This window comes from Pararge aegeria, chromosome 3 (genome assembly GCF_905163445.1).
Source record: "Pararge aegeria chromosome 3, ilParAegt1.1, whole genome shotgun sequence".
Taxonomy (NCBI): Eukaryota; Metazoa; Arthropoda; class Insecta; order Lepidoptera; family Nymphalidae; genus Pararge; species Pararge aegeria.
Window position 1 is genome coordinate 17,224,086 of NC_053182.1, and position 22,210 is coordinate 17,246,295.

The following is a 22,210-nucleotide window of genomic DNA, read 5'->3' on the forward strand; positions in this document are numbered from 1 at the left end:
CGAAATTTTCCGCTGTGAAATAACATAGTAAACTATGATATTTAGATATTATACGCTCGGCAATGCCGATAATCCATTTTATTTACAACTAGCGGACCCCCGCGACAGCGTATGAGTCAATCGAAAAGCTAGAATATATCTAATGCTAACATAATAATCATCGTGGGCCGCTATGTACCTACTATTATTTTACGTGGTATTTTAGTTGATACATACATCCATCCATACATCCATCCTCACAATCTTTCGCATTTATAATATTAGTAGGATGATACGCATGCATTACGCATGATCGCTGTCCCATATGCGTTGCGACTGACAGTTATTTGTGAAGAGTTATGTTCTTTATCTCCGACAATATTTATCAGATCCTTATTAAAAGCTTGATAGTATACACTTTCAAATAAAAAACGAATGATTAAAATCGGTGCAAATTTAACAGAGATATTAAGTAAAATTGATAAAAGTTTTCATCCCATTTCCCGGAGGAAACTTATTGTTTATCTGGATAAAAAGTAGCCTATATGTTGACCCGGAATATCAACTACCACTATACCAAGTTTTATTTGAATCCGTTCAGTAGTTTTCACGTGATGCCCGGACAGACAGCCCGGATAAAAATCTGTTTTGGACTCAGTATCGATTATAAAGCATCCCCCGGTCAAAATTTTCAAAATATATTAAATGTACAGAAATATTTCAGTTTCAGTTTTATTATAAGTATAGATAAATAAATCCTTATGTTTCATATCTACAGATAAAATATGTTTAAAGCTTTTGTCAAAGTTTTTGTCCAGCAGCTCATTACGTTCAATCGAGTCAAGAGACACGAAGTGCCTATGTAAAGATAATCGGCGCCAAAAGATCCGTTATAAAAGGAAGTAGTTAGATACATAATTTGGCGTCCATTTTCTTTATTTGTCCATCAAACTCACCCAGTGACCGCGCCTAGACTCGTACGCACCGGCATTAGTTCACAGGACACCGAACGTGCGTGTTTTATTAAGTGTAGCCTTATGCTTCGATATCTGCCCTAGCACATACATAAGTAATGCGAGTCAATCGTGATGTTGATTCAGTTTTGATATCACATCTTAGGCCTCTTTAGACCTATCTATATATAGAATAGAATAGAATAGAAAAACTTTATTGCAACACAACACAATAGGAAAAATACAAGGAAAACAGTAATAGTACTTAGTGCTAGGGTGCAAAGGCGGCCTTATCACTAAAAGTGATCTTTTAAAGGCAACCTGAGCGTACGAAGCCGATAAGCCGAAAAGTGGAAAGTGGATGTTGCATTAAGTATGTTACAAAAAACATACATACTACATTTACATATTAACTACAAAAATACCGATATAAATGTATTTATACTATAATAGATATTTATGATAAATATTTATGATAAATATTTATGCTATTATAAACTTACATAATACTCAATTTCGTAGATAAGTAATAATTTTTTTAGCGATATATAGTTTAGGAATTTTTGATTTGATATATCTGTATAAAATCAAATAGGAATTCCTTATTCAAATAGGAGTATCTATCACAGGCACTCAAAAGCGTACATAGGAACCCAAGTATATTTTTTCCCATTATTGCTAGATGGTGTTATAATTATGAACTTAAACTAAAGTATATATAAGGGTGCAATTTTACCAAGCTTTAAGAGCTCTCCCAAAATACCATATAACCAGTAGTGACCGTCAATCGGTTGAGGTGATATTGATGGTGAAGATCTACGAAGGTCCATTACAAAGTCGCTCCTCAACGGACTGAAATTGTCTCTACACGGTACTTACAGTTTTAAAAATATAAGTTACACTACGTATATTTTTTAAATCATGTTGTTTCAGTTTCTTAAAATAATACTACCTAATAAAATACCTTCTTGTCCAATCTCTTCGTCTTTTTCAAACTGAACCCCTTAAAAACAAAAAAAAATTTTACTTGAAAAGTTAATTTGGAGATTTTTTTGCTGATGAATTGGGATAAATTTAAAAACTTTTTACTTATCCCTAACTTCTGCAAACGAGCATTATAAGAATAATTTTTATTTGCAAGATTTTAAAGTTTTCCCGGAACTCGTAGAAGAAACATATTTCAACGGAAACTCGATCAATGTGTGTCGGAATTTCCCAAAATGCTACGGAGCTACGGCTGGCTACGGTCCGCGAGTTTTTAAGCGAAGTACACATCGCAGAAATGTTAGTACCGCGTCAGCATTCTAACGGGTAGGGTGTATATCTTGCGGTATTTATTTGACGCTTCACGCGTATTCGTTTACGCAGTAAACCTTTAATCCAATTACAGGTTAAAATTATGAAGGTTCAATGACACGTTTCTTGGGTGATGGTTGATAATGGGATAAAGTGGTTGTAACTAATATGCGGTTAAAGGTTTTCCCGGTTTAAAGTTTCATAGTGTTTTGGTGGAAAATGTTTTGGAAGGATGTGAGTTTGGAAAAATGGTGAAGGCGTTCCGAACGCGATGTGCGCTTGGAGGATTGTTGCTGGCCTTGGGCGCCCTTACAGGAGTGCGAGGGCTGATAGGTATGTGACACTTTTGATATTATTCGCCAATTATATTTTGTAATTTTATAGTGTACTAGCTGTTGCCCGCGACTTCGTCTGCGTTTGATTTTGTTTTTGGCATTCAATTTGGTTGTAGTTCTAAAAAAAAAAAAGTATTCGGTATCGCTAAGCCTTAAATGAAAGGTTTGCTGCTGTCCGCTGAGGAGTTCTGTCCTCTATCTCCGACCACATTCATCAGATCTACACAAAGTTTGGGCAAAATTAAACTCATATTATATAACCTCTATAGTACAAAAATATTTTTTTAAATCGGTTATAATTTGTCGGAGTTATGTTGTAAAACTGTCAAACACTTTCATCCCCTTTCCCAAAAGATTCGAGCTTAATGTCGCGATAAAAAGTATCCTATATTACTTCTAACACTTCTAAGAATATGTGTACAAACTTTCATGAGGATCGGTTAAGTAGTTTTTGCGTGAAAGCGTAACAGACAAACTTACATTGACATTTATAATATTAGTAGGGATAGGGATAGGGATAGGGATTTACCTACACTTGGAGGAATATATGCATTTTTTTTTGGAACCAGCAGGACTTGAAGGACAGGACAGGCAATCACGGACTAATTGCTTCATGCTTTATATATATATATGCATTTTAAAAATATATAAGTTTATAATATTTTGGGTGGCCCAGAGTTCGAATTCCAGCTAACTTTTCTAAGTTATGTGCGTTTTAAGCAATTAAAATATCGCTTGATTCAAGGGTGAAGGAAAAAATCGATAGGAAACCTGCATATCTGAGAGTTCTCTATAATGTTTTCAAAGGTGTGTGATTTCCACCAATCCGCACTGGGCCAGCGTTGTGGACTACGGCCTTAACCACTTCCCATTGTGGGAGGAGAGCCGTGATATGATGATGATGATGATTTTGGTTTTACATAAATTTCGAGCTTTTACGTTTTTGGAACTTTTGATTATTATTCAAATTCAAAGTCAAAGTCAAATATTTCTTTATTCAAATAGGCACATAGATGACAAATTTGACGCGTTGATTATATACAAAATGTGTACATAGCAGTGAGTAGTGATGGCGATAACTACAATCCTAAACTTAAAACTAAAGCTACGAGGGTTCCAAACGCGCCCTGGTCTAAGAAGAAGCCCACAACAGACTTAGCCGGGTATTCTTTTTGTTATCACCATCTCACATTGTCATTAGAAAATAAAAAAATATTGTTTTGATTTCATCACCATCATTAACAAACCATTACCGGTCCACTACGGGGCACGGGTCTCTTCTCAGAATGAGAAGGGTTAATCCACCGCACTGGCCAAGTGCGGATTGGTAGACTTCACACGCCTTTTGAGAACGTTACGAAAAGCTTTCAGGCATACAGATTTTAATAGACCTGTTTTGTTTTAATATAACATTATTATTTATTTTGCGGCTTATAAAAGAGCTACGGAGATTATTTGTTTATTTGGAAGCGCTAATCTCTGGAACCATCTGTCAGATTTGAAACATGTTTTATTGGATTCGATCGCCCATTTCTTAAAGTGGGTTATAGTATATTTTGACGGCCGATCGGCGCAGTGGGCAGCGACCCTGCTTTCTGAGTCCAAGGCCGTGGGTTCGATTCCCACAACTGGAAAATGTTTGTGTGATGAACATGAATGTTTTACAGTGTCTGGGTGTTTATTTTTATTTAAACATCTTTATTGCGTAATAAAGGAGAAATTACAAATATAGTTAAACAAAAAATTAAAAGCAAAAGGCGACCTTATCACTAAAAGTGATCTCTGCCAGGTGTTTATATGTATATTATAAGTATTTATGTATGTTATTCATAAAAATATTCATCAGTCACCTTAGTACCCACACCACAAGCTACGCTTACTTTGGGGCTAGATGGCGATGTGTGTATTGTCGTAGTATATTTATTTATTTATTTATTTAGGATACACTGGTCGTGCGAAGAGACGCGGTGGATCGTAGAATGAAAGCTCAGTTTAAAGAGATGGCATGAAAACCAATTTTGTAGTGGCGGTTGGAGGTTAGTTGTTCCGCGATTTGTATTTTTTTCCGAGCTAAGTATGATTATATTTTATATTACTTTTGCGTTGATTATATTCATAAAGGCGTTTGTTTTAATTTAATGAAGTAATGTAGTTCGTTACATTTTGTTTAATAATTTTTGTAGACACCCAGTGACTTGTTGAGCACTGTGGTCTTACAAATAGGTGGTCCTGGATACAATATTATACGTTAAATATAATATATTATTATTAACTGGTACTTTCATTGTCACTATATAAAAAGGAATACGAAGCATGTGGTCTCTACATTTTACTTGGCACCTACTTAAAAATGCTGTAGAAAATATTTATTTCTTGCTTTATTAGTTACTTTGCATGTCTACATTGTGTACTGTATACTCCTTACTGTTTCGTTTTTTATACGTGCAATAAAGTGTTTCTTCTTCTTCTTGCTACATAACATACTCGGTTCTTTTTGTCATCTTTTAAACAAAAATTAACTTTTAATGTTTAACTTAAACACACTTGGATATGGTGTGTTTAAGTTAAATCGACCAAATGAATTTTAAAATAGTTATTCCATATCAATTGAGTATCAAATCATTTAGTAATTGTAGAGAATTTGTGAATCTTATCAATGCCGCCAAGCATTCCGGTCTGAAGGGCTGTTAAGCGCCACGAACCTGCAACCACGCCCTTTAGACCAGAACACAGCATTGCAACAATGCTTGTTTGTTTGTTTGAAGTCTTTATTGCACACACACATTTTATAGAGATTAAACACAAATACATAAGAAACTTAGACAATAAAATAGAGCGTGCAAAGGCGGTCTTATCACTAAAGCGATCTCTTCCAGACAACCTTTGACGTTAGGAATAAACGAAGGAACGGGTTGGTGCAGCAATTTAAGTTTCAAAATATATATTTATATACATATATACAAAGTAATTATAATAAACTACTTACTCATAAATTCTAATACGACACACATATTATACATAATATATATAAGTATATACATATTTAAGAAATATACAACATACTATAATATTACATGCAATGCTTCTTGGCGGCAGAAAAAAACCATGGCGGTAGTACTTTCCCGGATGAGCTCCGTTACATGACACGGAGTTCAAACATAACATTGCCAAAATACAACTTAATTGATAACTTAGTTCATTTTGTAAGAAGTCTTAAAAAATAACCATGATAAATATTTTTTCCTAACATCGTCGAAGTATTGACAAATCACAAAATCACCCACCCCATAGCTTTTGTATGTTATAATTTGCAACGAATGACTTGCGAGCATAAAGCTGAGTCTACACAAATGTGTCTTTTGCGCTTTTTGTTCGGATATAAATATAATCATGGTGAACAGTATTTTCTCAAATCGCTTGGAAATGTAAGAATTATTTCGACAACCATCTTCAATATAAATCGAAATTGCTGTACTGGCCAAATACATGCGAGCAGCGCCCGGCAAAAGTTGATAGACGTTCGTGTAAATGTGGGCCGAGACAAAGGCACATACGTACAATACCTATTTGGTTGGTCGCTTCAGTAATATATTATTATGTTGCTAAGTTAGTTAGTGCCTTACTGTAAGGTTATTAGATTATTTTTCTCCGCTTAAAGTTGCATAATGAAAGTTGCTGGTCGATTCAGTGTCAGGGACTTAAGCCAATTGCACTGTGGATTAAATTCTAGTTATAACAGATCATAAACATAGATGCTTTATAAATAATGAGCGTATTAGAAGCTTAACGTAATTCCACTCACGCTCTTCGATCGGTGTCAGTTTTTGATAAACTTCAAAGGCACCGCAAAGTTCACGTGTTTATTATTGACATATTTCCACGCGCATAGAGTCGAATATCAGGGCGTACCAATCATGACCAGATAGTTCTTTATTGACTGAAGAGTTTTTTTTTTAATTCTGGACGCCGGCTGTGTAGGTATCTCTATATTATTATTGGTGGTGGTATTGAAAATATCATAAGATTAACGTCATCAGCATGGCCTTTTTGTATTGAGGATAATTTTATCAGTATTTTAAGCTATGGGAGTATAGGTGAATTTTAATCTTATGACAGAAGAAAAAAAAATATTTGTGTTTGATCTGTTTTACTTATTCCAGTAGTTTTTGTTCTTTGGTTCTTCTGCTTTGGTTAGGTATAGTTAAATAAATATACTTTGACAATACACGCATCGCAATCTAGCCCAAAAGTAAGCGTAGCTTGTTTTTTGGGTACTAAGATGACTGATGAACATTTAAATAAATAATATACAAATAAACATTTTCCAGTTGAGGGAATCGAACACACAGCCTTGGACTCAGAAAGCAGGGTGACTGCCTACTGCGCCAACACTGCGTCAAAGTTGCATGATAATTTACTAATTTATCTGTTCCTCTAAGTCAAGTAATTCTGCGGTGGAAGCGCGTTGGGTAGGGAAGCGGTGATAACGCACTGGGTAGGAGCTCGACTTCACTTTCGGGAGGCCGAGTTCGAATCTCGGCTAACTAAGTTATGTGCGTTTTAAGGTATTAAAACATCGTGAGGAAATCGACATGACATCGTGTGGAGTCCACCAATCCGCACTGGGCCAGCGTGGTGGACTACGGCTACGGCTTATTTATTTATTTATAGATTAATATTCAATAAGTGCCCTAGGACAGCCATGTATTTAAAAACTAGTGTCATGTGTTTAAAAATATTCAATGCAAACCCAATACATTGAAAAAGTGGCTATCGACCAATGATGAATTTCTGACCACATTTTGTATGTTGGGGTTTCCTGACTGGATATGTTGCGACTTTTTATATTGTTAAGAATTTTTTATCATATATTCTTACAAATAAATAAATTTCATTTAAAATTACATTTCATTTCATTGTAGGAGGTGACCCGTGCTCTATAGAGGGTCGGTAATAGGTTGATGGAAGTAATTCTATTTTACTTTAAATCCGAGAGTACTTTGAATTTTATTTGTCTGTAGCCTTATACTTAGAAAATCCAATTATTTGTATCGTAACGTTTCTTAAGCTACGTTACAAATAATTAAAAAAGTAAGTAGTCCAAGTAATTAAAAAAAAATTATAATTAAACTCAATAGTTCATCGATGCACCCTAACCTTAAGTTCAAAAACTAGAGCGGCACATGGCTGCAAATTCTCTGAGGTATTATAATTTTTTACAAATGTTCTATAATAATGCAATAAAGATTATCCTCAAACAATTATAGTTCTTATTACTTGGAAAATAAAATCTATATCTATTTAAAAAAAATAGTCCAACTATTTTGTACCATTTTGTATTTGAATAGAGAATGAATGCAAGGGAGAAATGCTATTGTGTAGTATTTCAATACCTCTAACACAGATGTGCGGATATAGATTTCTTATTATCAAATAGAATTTAATTGAAACTAGCAGCTAGCAGACGACATCGGGCGAGTCGCTGTGAGCCGCTGGAGGCAAGCGGCCCAGGACCGTGGATTGTGGAACTACCTACAAAAGATCTATTATCCAGCAGTGGACGTCAATTGGTTGAATTGAGGATGATGATGATGTTCATCAATATTTAATTTATAAACAGCAAATGCCGAGTTTCTTGTCGGCTCCTTCTCAGTGGATAAAACAGACACATTGAACGTAACAAGTAATTATAAAGTTGCCCTACATAAAATAAATAAGTACTGATTGAATTTAAAAATAGCTTGTGACTTGATTTTTTGCTGTCAAATTTAAGAAAAGTGGGCCAGGAATTGTCAAAGACACCTCTTTTGGATCGCCGCCAGTTTCTGATGTTCGAATATATCGAGGATGTATGGAACTTCAAAGCGGGCCAAAGTTTCCAATACGACATATTGTAGGGAAAAGTAATATCTTGGAAGCAGCAGGACAAAACATTTCCCTTTTAAAGTTTATACTCTGTGAATTTATTTTTTTATTTCACTCAGCGGTATCGTAGCCTTTAATTCACATTGCACTGTTGCTTAAGTTAACGCCAAAGTAACGACGGCTTCTAATTAATAGTATTCAGTATTGGATAGAAGCAGGCGTTACTTTGCGGAATTCCATTATATATCATAAAAAATTAAGCTTAATGTGCTATACTCCGCGAAAAGCAGGAATCCTCCTGTATGGTGGAATTATTAATTGTTTCAATCTTTATACTCCACATCAAACAGATTTCAGTCAATGTACCCTCTCTCTCATACAGAGAGAGATGAACACACGGTACGTTGTTATTATATGCTCTTATATGTTAAATGTCCTTTTATTATATTGTGCTCTAGTAAATGTTTCCACGTTTGATTCCAGGGCGTTATTCAAATGAATTACGACATAAGTAGATGTTCAAAATTCTAGCAACGCATTACGTATGCAAGTGTCATAAGTTAAAAGCTCTTCATTGACTTCGGAACGAAGACGGCTGGCGTGGAATACATTATTCACTTTACAAAATTCAGGTTACTTCGCGCATGTATTTATTCTATGGCGTAGTATCTTAGTTTGAACAATGCACGATAAGGTTATTGTGACCATGTCAAAGTCAAAGTCAAAGTCAAATATTTCTTTATTCAAATAGGCACATAGATGGCACTTTTGATGCGTTGATTATATACAAAAATGTGTACATAGCAGTGAGTAGTGACGGCGATAACTACAATCGTAAACTTAAAACTAAAGATACGAGGGTTCCAAACAGGCCCTGGTCTAAGAAGAAGCCCCGACAAACGTTATCACCATCTCACATTGTCATTAGAAAATATTTAAGAAGCAACCTGGTTAGAAAAAAGGTATGAGATTGCAGTCAAGGCATAGCCTGTAGTAGAATAAAAAAATAAAAAAAAAACTTTGTTTAGCTTTAGGTTTAAGTTGGCGAACAATGTTTATCACCATCCCCTTACAATTATGATAAATAAATGAAAAAAAGTTTTATAAATTTTAATTTTAGTGTGGTCAGTGGTATAACTGCATTAAATTAATTAAGTTTGTTTTGAGTAAATGAATTAAAATATATAACATAAATAAAAATAAATATTTAAATAGATTTTATTACATTTTGAAGTCAAATTGAGATTGTTAGCCGACTGTTGATTGCATTAAAGCGTCATTAAAGCAGTTAAAGAAACACACGGTTCACGATAAAAAGTCCGCCGATCTCGAAGTTTCGGAATTAGTGAAATTTAATTGCGGTGAGCTAACGAGATTGAAAATAAATTCTCCGACCTCAAATAGAGAGCGAGGAAAACCGTCATCAATCATGGCCGCCGCGGTTAGAGTGACCAAACTTTTGGATAGGTACCGTTTTTATATAGTTGTTTGTAAAAAACTGCTTTATAATGAAAAGTACATTCTATTTAGAAAAATTATTTTATAAATATAAACTATGTAAAACTAAATAAAATCTAAAACATCTTCGAAACCACCGCAGCGAGGCAAAGTTCCTAAGACGCTGGCAGCATTGCCCGTTTGGATGTCCAAACTAATTCTACTGCTTTATTGTAAATATGTAAATGGATAAATATACTACAACAATACACATATCGTCATGTAGCCCCAAAGTAAGCGTAGCTTGTGTTATTTATACTACAATGTTCGGTTTTACACATTGCTTTATCTATAACGTTTTTTTAAATAAAGTAAAGTGTATATGTAATTACATTTGCGTTCTTTATATGTCTGAATTGGATTTGTTCGTTTGCTAGTTTGGACTGCGGAGATGCGTTAGATTGGAGGTGGTAAATATATTTAATGATTCGGTGATAACCGATAAATAATAGTGTAGGACTTCGAATTTACTCGGGGGTGGCAGAGTTTGAATCCCTACACCTTTAATTTTCCTTAGTTGTGTGCGTTGTAATTAATTAAAATATTACTTCCTTAAATAGTGAAGGAAATACGTCGTGATGCCTGAGAGTTCTCAAATGAGTGTAAAGTCCACCAAACCGCACTGGAGCAGCGTGGTGGACTACGGCCTAAACCCATCTCATAGTGGGACGAGATCCGTGCCTTGCAGTGGGTCTGTAATGGTTGATATTATGATGATGATGGAATATATTCTGCCCATCACTTAATATAACTTATAGCCTCCTGCAACCATAGGTTACAACGATAGTTACTTAAGCAATAGGTAAAAAAAAAATAGCGCGCTGAGACAGACTATTCTTTTTTTTGGGACAAGCATCAGTATTCTATTTTCAACCCAACACATGAGTTTGATATAGGCTACAAATCAACAAGGTGAATATCTAAAAACGCAGTGAAGATCAGTTATTTACCGTATAGAATCATTAATCATCAATTTACCAGTAGTTTATCCAACAGTGAGGCTACTGGTTTCACTCGTAGCCGATAGAAGATACATTTATCAATATGGTGGGGTCTAAGATTAATTACTTTTTGATTAAAACTTCATTAGATAGATTATAGTTCTAATTCGCTATTATACCATTATATAAAGTAAACTCAATTAGAGTCAACTCTTTTGCACACAAATGAATTGATTTGTCTTTATTAGTAAAAAGGTAGCGTTGCTAATTAAAAAAATCATAGTATGACGGCTGATGCTGATAGCATCGATAGTTGATCTTATAATGACTAAGCAGTAAAATGACCGAAAACTACTAGGATAGTGGTAGGCTTGGGTGTAGGAGGTTTCGAAAGAGGTAAAATAAATAAAATTAAAACTAGAAACTTTTTTTCATAAATAATGGTTGTCATACTGAGCTGAAAAAAAATCAGCTGCATCGTGAAGGGGGCTTATGTTTATCCCTTATAAAATGTTAAGCTTATGTTTATCCTTATGAAAGAGGACATCATTATTCTTGGATTTGTCAATTTAGTCTAGTTAAGAGATTTATTTACAACATAATTGGAACCATTAACAGGTTTAAACATTGTAAAAGGAATAGCTCTTTTTTTCTCTAAACTACTGTCAACTGACATTTTAGTTTGAAATCAAAGATTTGTGTAGGTACAGCTGGATTAGCATCAATGTGTTTAATATATCAAGTCAGCGTAAATCTTGGTCGTTTATTTTAGTTCGCGACTCCTGCAAGCTTTGCGATTGTTACATTGTCGCTGTCATTTAACATGGAATCCTGCTAGAAGGTAGTGCAACACTTCACAAAAAGATATAACTATATTTCTAGTTAATTTTATTTAATTTATTTTCCTAAAGATATGGATACTCTAGTTGTATAGTAAAGCCTGGTACATACGTTCACGCGGTTAAAAGCTCAGTCTGATTTTCTAAATGACCCAGTTGAGGAAAATGGAATTTGTCATTTGCGTATCTTATTTGATGCTAAAGTGGTAACGGATTGGGCACGTAGCTCGCAGTATCGACGTAGGTATGGTGACTGGGCATCGGGGAAGACTTAGTGGGGGTCATCTCGGTGGACACACGAAATCAAACAAGTCCTGCGGCTGTTGGTAACGGCAAGAGTCCTTCGAATTTGGATATACCTACAAAATATCTATCTAAAACGAAGAGGCTTAATACACATAACATAATCGCACTCACACTGCATGTTTTACTCGCATGTCAGAAATTAAAAAAAAAAAAAAAAAAGTAAAAAAAAAAAAAGTGTTAGGTATATAAATAAATTGAGATAAAAATGTGTTTTGTAATGGAAAAGCGAGATCTTCTGGCACAGGTTTTAAACTTAACAGAAGTTCTCCGCCTTATCTGCTATTGTTTTATGTGAACAAATAAATTTTCATTTCATTTCATTTCATTTTCATTTCATTTCATTTCATTAATAAACAATAACTCGTAATCCCAAAAGTGTTCTTAAGTCAAAATAAGTAAGTAACCAAAATACTAAACTATTGAGCAAGCAAGAGCAAGTGTTCTTCTATGGACTTAACCGCTATTATTTAATAAAATACCATAATAATTTCACAACATATTATTTTCTAAGCTATCTTTAATTTTAAGTTAATAAATAAAAAAAAAACTAGTCACTTCATACCATTTAGCAGTTGACCGTAATTATTTTACCTCTATCTACCATAAAATGGGAAAATGGGGAAAAATTTTGAGCTAACAACATTCCGCGAAGGTAAAGTGAGACGGGTGGAAAGTGAGACGTGAGCGGGGCGTTTTCACTTTTTTTGCACTGCATACAATAATGGCTGTATGAGGATTCTGTATGCACTTAATTCAATGGGTATAAAATGTATTTCTCACCATCACTTTTCAATCATGATATGATACGCGTCATAAGTGACCGAGATAGGTGTTCATGAATTGAGAATATTTGTATTTCAAATTGAATTTAATATTTCTTGCCGTGTTATTTCTCGGAACCAATTGGGTGCCCGTTAACATTTTATCGGCAGACCCGAGGGTCTTCACGAGTGAATGCTTTAAATATTTAGCTCTCTCAGTAAATCTGTACCCAGCTTAATAATAAAAGACGTCCCACTTTAGCAGAGCTTTAGCAAGATTTATCGCGTGTTAATTGTGTTTCAGGTTTCTTTACTGGGATTTTATTTGTTCTTCTGGGGCGAAGCTTCTTAATGCATGTTCGGGGTGGGAACTGTTACTCATAAAAACTGAAATGAGCGAGCGAGCGGAAGTGGTATCTTGCTATATTAGCTGAACAGCGAAAACATTGGCTTTTTTATCTTGGTGAAAATGGGTACGATGTGTTAGAGCAAATCTCATAGTAACTTATGGATGTATTAATGTAAATGTAAAAAAAAGAAAAAAAAAATTAGAGTTTATCAATGCTTTCAATTGAAAAGGTTTTTAGGTTTCTATTTTTATTCATCTCACTAGATTTAATTAAAGTGTATGGTTCTCGCTCCAGAGATGGGCGATAATAACTGCGACTCAGTCTTGCACTATAGCAGTATTATCGAATTTGGGTTTCATAATACATATCACCTTATGTTGGCCTTATTTTGTACTATTTTTAATTTACTGTGTAACTTTTAATTGAAATAAACTTATTATTATTATCAATAACCCAAAGTAGTGCTTGTACTTGGTGTCGAAGACAAAAATATCTTCATTTTTATTCTATAGAAGGCATACAAGGAGCTCGACTACACTTCCGGGGGACAAAATTCGAATTCCAGCAGGCACCTCTAGTTTTTCTAAGCTATTTGCTTTTTAAGTAATTAATAATATCACTTGCTTCGGCGGTGGAAGAAAACATCGTGATGAAACTTGAATGCCTGAGAGTTCTTTAGAATGTTCTCAAAGGTATGGAGTCCACCAACTCGCACTGGGCCAGCGTGATGAACTACGGCCTTAACCCCTTCTCATTGTGGGCGGAGACCCGTGCCCTGTAGTGGGCCGATAACGGATTGATATGATAGATGTTACTTTATATATTTTAACATTGTTTATGGTAGATAGCTGGTTATGTATCAATCAAGGCTAAATTTTTTGGAAAAAGAATCAGTTCATCATCGTGATATTGGGATCATAGTCCAATTCAAATATGGAAGTATAGTTATAGGCTATATCACGCTTATTTAATAACCGCGTAAAAAATAGAATAGAATAGAATAGAATAGAATAGAAAAACTTTATTGAAACGCAACACAATAGGAAAAATACAAGGAAAACAGTAATAGTACTTAGTGATAGGGTGCAAAGGCGGCCTTATCACTAAAAGTGATCTTTTAAAGGCAACCTGAGCGTGCGTAAAAAAAAAAAAAAAATAGTGGAAAGAATTAGGTATATGGCGCAGGAGGGTTATGCAACGCTGAGTTATATTGTGTAGAATAAAGAATTAAGTTTATATGGGTATTTTATTAAGCTAACAAGAAACTTTTAAGATAGTTTTATTTTAGCACTTAAACCGGAAGTTGCAGTGCTTAGTTAAGTAATAAATTCTTTGTAGTAAAACCTCCTGGAACTTCGCTGCAGCAAAGTTTCGTACTCATCTGGGAGACCCAAGAAGTGGGTCACGTCCTGTTACACGTGCCCATGTTCTTATACGTCACGATTTCTGTGACGGTAAAATATCGAGCGTGTTAAGCGGTGGCAGTTTTGTTTGGCATTACTTTATATATGGTGTACGACTATACAATAAAGTGTATTTTTATTTCATTTAATTTAATTTTCATTTCATTTCATAGCCTAGTGGTTAGGGCTACCGGCCTTCCTTCCAGGGGGATCGAGTTTGATCCCCGTAAACTTTTCAGGCCTAAATCTTTCTAATGGCTAATGGGTTGATATTTATGTCGATGATAATGATAGTTTCGAGTGGGGTGTTATTGAATACGAATTTATAAGACTGCAGGTAGAAGACACGCGATTGGTTAATCTAGATTACTTTATCTATTCAACATTGAATTTTTGATGTGAAGGCGAGGGTAAACCTGATTAGTGGCGACGCATGCCGTGGCACCGCATCGCCACGCTATACGATCGAATTTTTGTATTTCGTATGTAACAAAAAAAAAAAATATTAATTTTGTAATAAAACAGTCATTATTAACCGACTTACAAAAAGGAGTGGTTATCCATTTGGTTGTATTTTTTTTTATTTGTGGAACAAATTTGTAATGCTTTTACTTTTAATTATGCAATATCTGCAATAACTTACAGAAAACAATTTCGATGTTTCACATCTGCCAGGCGTCCCGTGACGGCTCACACGTTTTTTTTTAACTCGACTACAAGTTAGCCCTTAACTGCATGCTGCATAAAAGGTGATGCTGTTTAAGATGGTAGCGGGCTAACCTGTCAAGGGTATGGTGTTATATTAAAACTATTCCCCTAGTTGGTTTTTAAGCAACAAATTAGACTAGATAGTATAAATAAAAAATATACCTAAGAAATTAAAAAAAATATATACCTGAAATTATAATTGACGATTAGTTTACTTTAAAATAACGATCCCGATACGGGACAATCACACAATAACCGACGTCGCGCCGGTGACAATGGACACGGTCATACCACTAACATTGCATCTTGGCCCCAGTCTGGGGTGCCCACCCCTCTCAATACAGCTTATGTTTTGTTGTACGCAGAATTGATTTCCCTCCCCCCACTCTTCCAACCATGGGCCACGACTTTGCATATTGATAGAAAAGTACGGCGCGAATTGTCAAAATAAAATGATTTAGTTTTAGTAATTTTACAACACGTATATTTTCATTTTAAAAATGTACCCAAGCTTTACTTTTTAATATTGTTGCACTAGAGGAAGCGCCCATGTGTTAATGGCTTTTGAGATATTTGTTTATCCGCCCCTTTAATAAACCGAACTCTTATATTATAATTTTGACGGACTTGACAGTTTGATTTTTTTTATTTTGACGACCAGCAACCTTCCTTTCTGAGTCCAAGGCTGTGTTCGAATCCCACAAATGGAAAATGTTTTGAACATTTTTTCAGTGTCTGGTTGTTTATTTGTATATTAATTATTAAAATATTCATTTGACATTTTAGTTCCTGCCCATAACACAAGCTACGCTTTGGTACTCTGGGTCTCGATGGCGATGTGTGTATTCTCGTAGTATATTAGAGATATTACTTAATTTTTATGTTTCAATATTCCTTTGTTTTTTTGCTATGGTAGATGTTGAAAAATATTAAAAACAACTGTTAATGCTAAGTTGCTTATATTATATATATAAGTTTGAAAATCTATTTAAATTTTTATAAAAAAATTTATACACCCACTACACTAGTCAAGCTCTTTAATTTCATAAAATAAAGCTTGTTTGTTTTTTTATTCCACAAGTTAGCCTTTGACTGCAATCTCACCTGGTGGTAAGTGATGATGCAGTCTAATCGATTAAAGGCTCGTCATGGTCGGTAGGGTGGTGACTAGCCACGGCCTCCCACCAGACCAGACCAGAGAAAATTCAGAAATTACATATTCCAATTCAATTCAGAAATTATAGAATGCCCCTGCCGGAAATCGAACATGAGACCTCCAATTTAACACAGCGCTGCACCACGGAGGTCGGCATAAAAGGCGAAATTTGTCGTTGGTCATCCATTCCACAAATCTCAAACGACAATAGTGTAACGATCAGAATTCGCAAGGCTGGAAAGCCTTTTATTAAGTTTATCATTTTCATATCGTATACTTGATTGAGTCTTGAATACGTTATCGTCCTTTAGTCGGGTAAAAACTGTGGCCCAACGGTAACTAGGGTTGTCTGAAAGTTGTGTTCACCTATTGTGTGTAAAGTGAAGTAAAGTGTACAGAAGTGCAGTGCAGTTGAGTTGGCAAATGTCTTCATAGGTAGCGCTGATATTCGGCGCGAACACTTTGTGTTTTTCGCATTTATTTTCCCGCGCATTATAAAAAAAGGGGGAAAACGAACCAATTTGTCTGATGATGTCTGTGTTAAAGAGGATCGTGTTTTTGTACGATTCACGTGGAAAATAAAAAACTTTTGTCACGCTGAATTGTTATTACTGTATGGAGTGCAGTGAGATGTTATTACTCCTAGAGCGATAATATCCAACATCTATCGACGTCGAGGGAGTCGACACCGACTTAAATTAATAGGCACGAGTACGTATAAGCGAAAACAACATCTATTTATTTATTTCATTACATTTTTTTTTATTTATTTATTACACAAACTACTAAAATTAGTATTCTTCGCATCCTAAAACTCACATGAGTTTATTTGGACGCTGCACATTTCTCTAAAATCTAATAAGTTTAAATATATACAATATCATATTTTAACCATTAAAAAGCAATACAGTATACAGTAGGTAGCACACTAATAAAAGTGTAGGTAATTCTGTACTGCGAGCCATCGCGTCGATCATATACCAACGATAAACTTTATTATCATTAATAATTAATTTTAGATTATAGTTTATAGTCCGAGTACAGTTATCACTTACAGGCAATTTGACAAACATTTTTATATCTTTCGTAAAAAAAATATATATATTTTTAATAAAAAGTATGCTATGTAACTTCTGATACCTCCAAGAATACGTGTACAAAGTTTCATGATGATCGGTTAAGTAGTTTTCGCGCTAAAGCGTAACAAACAAACTTACATTCACATTTATAATATTAGGAGGATTTGTTACACTAAATCCTGTCAAAAATACATTTAAAATTAATTAAATTGACAAAAATGTTATGCTTCATAAGCAATTGATTTACTATTATGTTACTATTGTAAAGTAATTGTCAGAAGCATAGCCAGTGGCCCTATTCCTTATAAAACGCACTCGGACAACGGTGGATGATACATTCAGATGGAATCACTGCGATACGGACCTAGTTTGATTAGGGATTAATGATTTGAAATACACTTTACGTAAACCATACGTAGAGAAACATAAAGTAATATGTACCGACGCACAAAATGAAAGGTACCGTAGACGAAATTATCTCTTAAAAATGATCTCGACCATTTTATTTATACAAATTAATAATCAACACACGTAAATCTTTCGGTATTATTATCGCCGTTTTAATCATGAGTACTAGGCGCAGGCTTTACTCGAGAGTAATATGAAATAAAGATCCATCATACTGCATCAACGCAAGGGCAACGGAAGGGCGTAGGTTACTATTATTTTCAACTGCTAGTGATAATGGTGGGTTCCGTTGTCCCCGTGGCACGGAGGAAATGTAGGGGTCATAATTACCTTCAAAGTAGTGCATGGCGGGTTCCGTTGTCCCTCTGGCACTGAAGAAATGTAGAGGTCATACAATTACCCTCAAAAGTAGTCAGTACATGGTGGGTTCCGTTGTCTTCCTGGCACGAAGGAAATGTAGGGGTAATATAAATACCTTCATAGTAGTATTTAGTAGTACATGGCGGGTTCCGTGGTTCCCCTGGCAAGAAGTATATGCATCTAGTTACTGAGTTTGATCAACATTTTTTTTTATCAACACAATTGTATAACAGAGAGATATTTACATAAAATGAAAAAAAAAATCTAATACATATATTATAAATAACAACAAACAAATATGTATATTAGCATATATATATTTGTTTTTAATGTCATTGGATGATAAGTGATCACTACCCCCCATTAACATTACCAGACCAGCACCAGAGGAACTACCAATGCGTTGCCGCCTTTTAATGAGTTTGTTCTTTCGCTCCTTGAATAACCCCAAATTTTGCCTAAATCATTAGGTGGGTGCATTGTTTTTATAGCTGTATATCATCTATCTCGACGTTTACATCTCTAGGGGTAATATTATCTTATTGCCGTGGGATGATGCTGATTACCTCTACAGTGTATGTTTTTTTTTTGTAACTTTTACTCGTAGGTTTAAGGTTAGAATTCGAGTGTATTTAAACTAAGTGTAGACCTCGCATAGTACCTATTCAGACGTTTGAAATAGGTTTTCAGTAAATTTTATGTTAAGGTTAAGTATTATACTAGGACCTGTGTAGAATATTAGTAATTAAGACTATTTTTTAGCTTAAAAAAAATATACATTACGGTTCTATACGTCTGTAATCTTTCTTTTAAAGATTCCAGAGAATGATTTAATAAGTAACTACTGATTTAACTATATATTCTTAAAAACAATCCTTTAACCAATAGGTGATAAAAAGTGAGCTACAGCATCAATTAAACGTGGTAATTAAAATTTCCAGTATTTATTATCAATTGAATAACAGAAAAAAAGAAACCCTCGAATATTCTCCCCAAAATCGTTAATTTCTTACAGCACACTGCCCTTCCAACCTGTCCCTTCCGTTTAAGCTATTAATAAAAGCAAAATGACTCTTTAGTCTGTCTATTTAACGTTTAATTTGCTGTAATCAAGAAGAGATTGATCCCACTTCTGAACGAATTGGTCCAACTTTAATTGATCTTTGATTATCCACAACTTCTTTGCGATGCTTATCTAAGTGTTGATACAAGGAAGGTCAATTGCTACTGGTTAGTCTAGCAATAGTAACGGATACGGTGGTACGATTTATTTTGTTTTCAATACAAAATTATAAAACAGTCCGTTGTTAATACAAACAGCTATTTACCATACTTTTTGCATATACTGACATTTTGGTAGAGTCATATATACTTAGACCTTTAGTTTTTTTTAATAATAATTCGATTCCTAGAATCTTTCGTTGAAAGGACTATAATTTTAAATCGAAAATCTATTAAAGCAAAATAAGTAGTTCAGGATAAATAAATATAAGGGGCTATAAAGAGTTGGAACCGTGAGCCTATATTTTATAGGAACCGTGTTTATCAGTGTTGTCAGGTAGGATATCGGAGTAATTTTAATCAATGTTGTTACTTAGTTTGAATGGTAAATTGCGGTGTGAGTAGGTACAACTTTACGTGGGGCGAGACACCAAACATCAGATGGAGTGTTGGAATGACAGGACTGCGGAAGTCTAAAAGTCCGGGTAACCTTGATATGGCTCAGTATAATCAGGTTTGCGCAAATTGTACAAAAGTATTAATGCTGGCTAAACAATGACCTGTATGAAAATTAAAAATTGAAAAAGGCAATTTATTTATTTTACGTGTTTCATCTTGGGGATGCCTGCCAGATTACTTCCAGCTTTAAGAGTTATAAAAGGCATTTGGTAGTTTCGGCATCGGTGGTATGAGAACCGTGGCGTGGTTAGCAAAACATTCAGGCCGCGATTGCCGGAGAGAAGCAGGTTAAAACCCTATGCATTTTTTAAATCTTTACATTGAAGATTTTAAATGTATTTGATTCAATGGATTTCTTACAGATGTCTCTCGCTCTATAATAGTTGTTGTGGGTCGTAGCTATAGTAACGCTTGATCAAAATTAAGCGCAAGGGGTGAGCTCGTGTGGAAACGAGACAAAAGGAGATTATGCTCTGCGTGTGAAAGAGAGATCAGGTGTTAGGGGTTGATGCAGTGCGCACTTGGCAGTGTTTAGTTAAATCCGTCAAGATACACGCAGAGAGGACATTAGGCTTCCCAAAAAACAAGCAATCTAACTAACTTCCCAAAAAAAATTATTAAGTCAGTTAAAATTATTTTCTTATAAATATCTCGGCAAGTTTTCATAAATTGATAAATTTTTCGTTAATCAGTAGCAGCAGACGGCCTTGTCGCTACACAGCGATCTCTTATGGAGCCATCAGTGAAATAAAAAAGTAGGTAGTGTATATACACATATTAAACCATATGTAATGAACACTAAGTAAATTGCGATACTTTAAACATTTTTAAAGTCAACGTCTCCTGAAGATGCTCCGGTGTCAGAGCAAAACGTGCGTAAAGAGTATAGTAACAGAAGCATCTGTTTAGTATCGAGTATAAAGATCGACGAAATTTCGTATTACACCGTACACATCCTGCTTTTTGCGGAGTATAGCAATTTAAGGTTATTTGCTATTTATTGTATATCATAAAATTCCGCAAAGTAACGCCTGCTACTATGCAATACCTATACCATACATTTTATAAAATAACAAAATATATACAAACATAAAAAAAAAATTTAGATAAAAAACGCGGTGATTGGGTGGGACTTTGACTTCACTTTTGCGGGGGCGAGTTCGAATCCCAGCACGCACCTCTAACTTTGTGTTTCTTCTCTAAAAAGTTATGTGCGCTTTAAGCAATTAAAATATCACTTGCTTGAACGGTGCATGAAAACATCGTGAGGAAACATAATGTTCTTAAAGGCGTGTGAAGTCCACCAATCCGCACTGGGCCAACGTGGTGGACAACGGCCTTAATCCGTTCTCATTTTGGGAGGAGACCCATGCCCTGTAATACGCCGATAATGGGTTTATATGATTACATAAAAAAAATCACGCTACATAAAAACTATGATACACTCATAAAAATATGTACACATATTTTTCGGACCCGGTGGTCCGGTATTTAGGCAGAAGGGAACGTTGTTTGTAGCTTCCCACTCGGAGGGTTATTGCTTTTTGGGTTAAATTGCATTAGTCTGCTACTTGGATGAGTGCCCCGAATCTGTTCGATACCGTCCGCGTGTTGATTGCAGTTGGAAATGGGAAATACCATTCGTGATAAAGTTAACATTACTTTTTACGACGTTACGTAAGTATAGTAAGAATTTTACCGACCGCTAGTGTTAGTAAACGGTAAATTGGCATGCTTCTAAGAGGTTTTTATTATGACATTTAAATGTACTGCTAAATTAGTTTGATAGAACTTAAAATAGCTTAAAATATTAATAAATCTATGTAGTTAGATCTTAATAGCGAAAGAAGATATTAGGTTTTTCTTTAGTTGAGCTTATATTATTGCTGACTTATTGTCCGCTAACGATTCAGTACATTTTTCTCCATAGTACAAAAATAATTAAATGACGTTACGTTACATCGCAAAGTTACCTACTAATTTAAATTTTAAGCATGTTTTTCTAGGTAATTTATGAAATTTTGGGATAAATATTTCCTTATCAGTAATAAATAAGTAATTTAGAAGCTTTAATGAAAATATAAAATTTAATTCATGATGAAATCGATGACTCTACTACTTTTGAGACTATTTATAAAATAAGTATTTGCGATTTCTCATGACATGCCATAGACTTAAGCATTTGTTCTCATGAGTTGCGGTGAATTAAATCTGTTAGCGTTGTACACGTTGAATATTTTTAAACCGTTGTTTGTTTCAAAAAAGGGCTGTTATGTTTTCATGCATCACGTATG

The 22,210-nt window shown here is 34.7% G+C and overlaps 1 protein-coding gene across 1 annotated transcript in view; it reads left to right on the top strand.

The window, feature by feature from the left end:
* The first annotated feature begins 2,309 nt into the window (after positions 1-2,309).
* LOC120637480 overlaps positions 2,310-22,210 on the top strand; it is a 160,652-nt gene continuing 140,751 nt past the window's right edge. Inside the window, exon 1 of the mRNA XM_039909344.1 lies at positions 2,310-2,561. Coding sequence (XP_039765278.1) covers positions 2,477-2,561 — 85 coding nt within the window. The 5' untranslated portion in view covers positions 2,310-2,476. The remainder of the gene's footprint in view (positions 2,562-22,210) is intronic.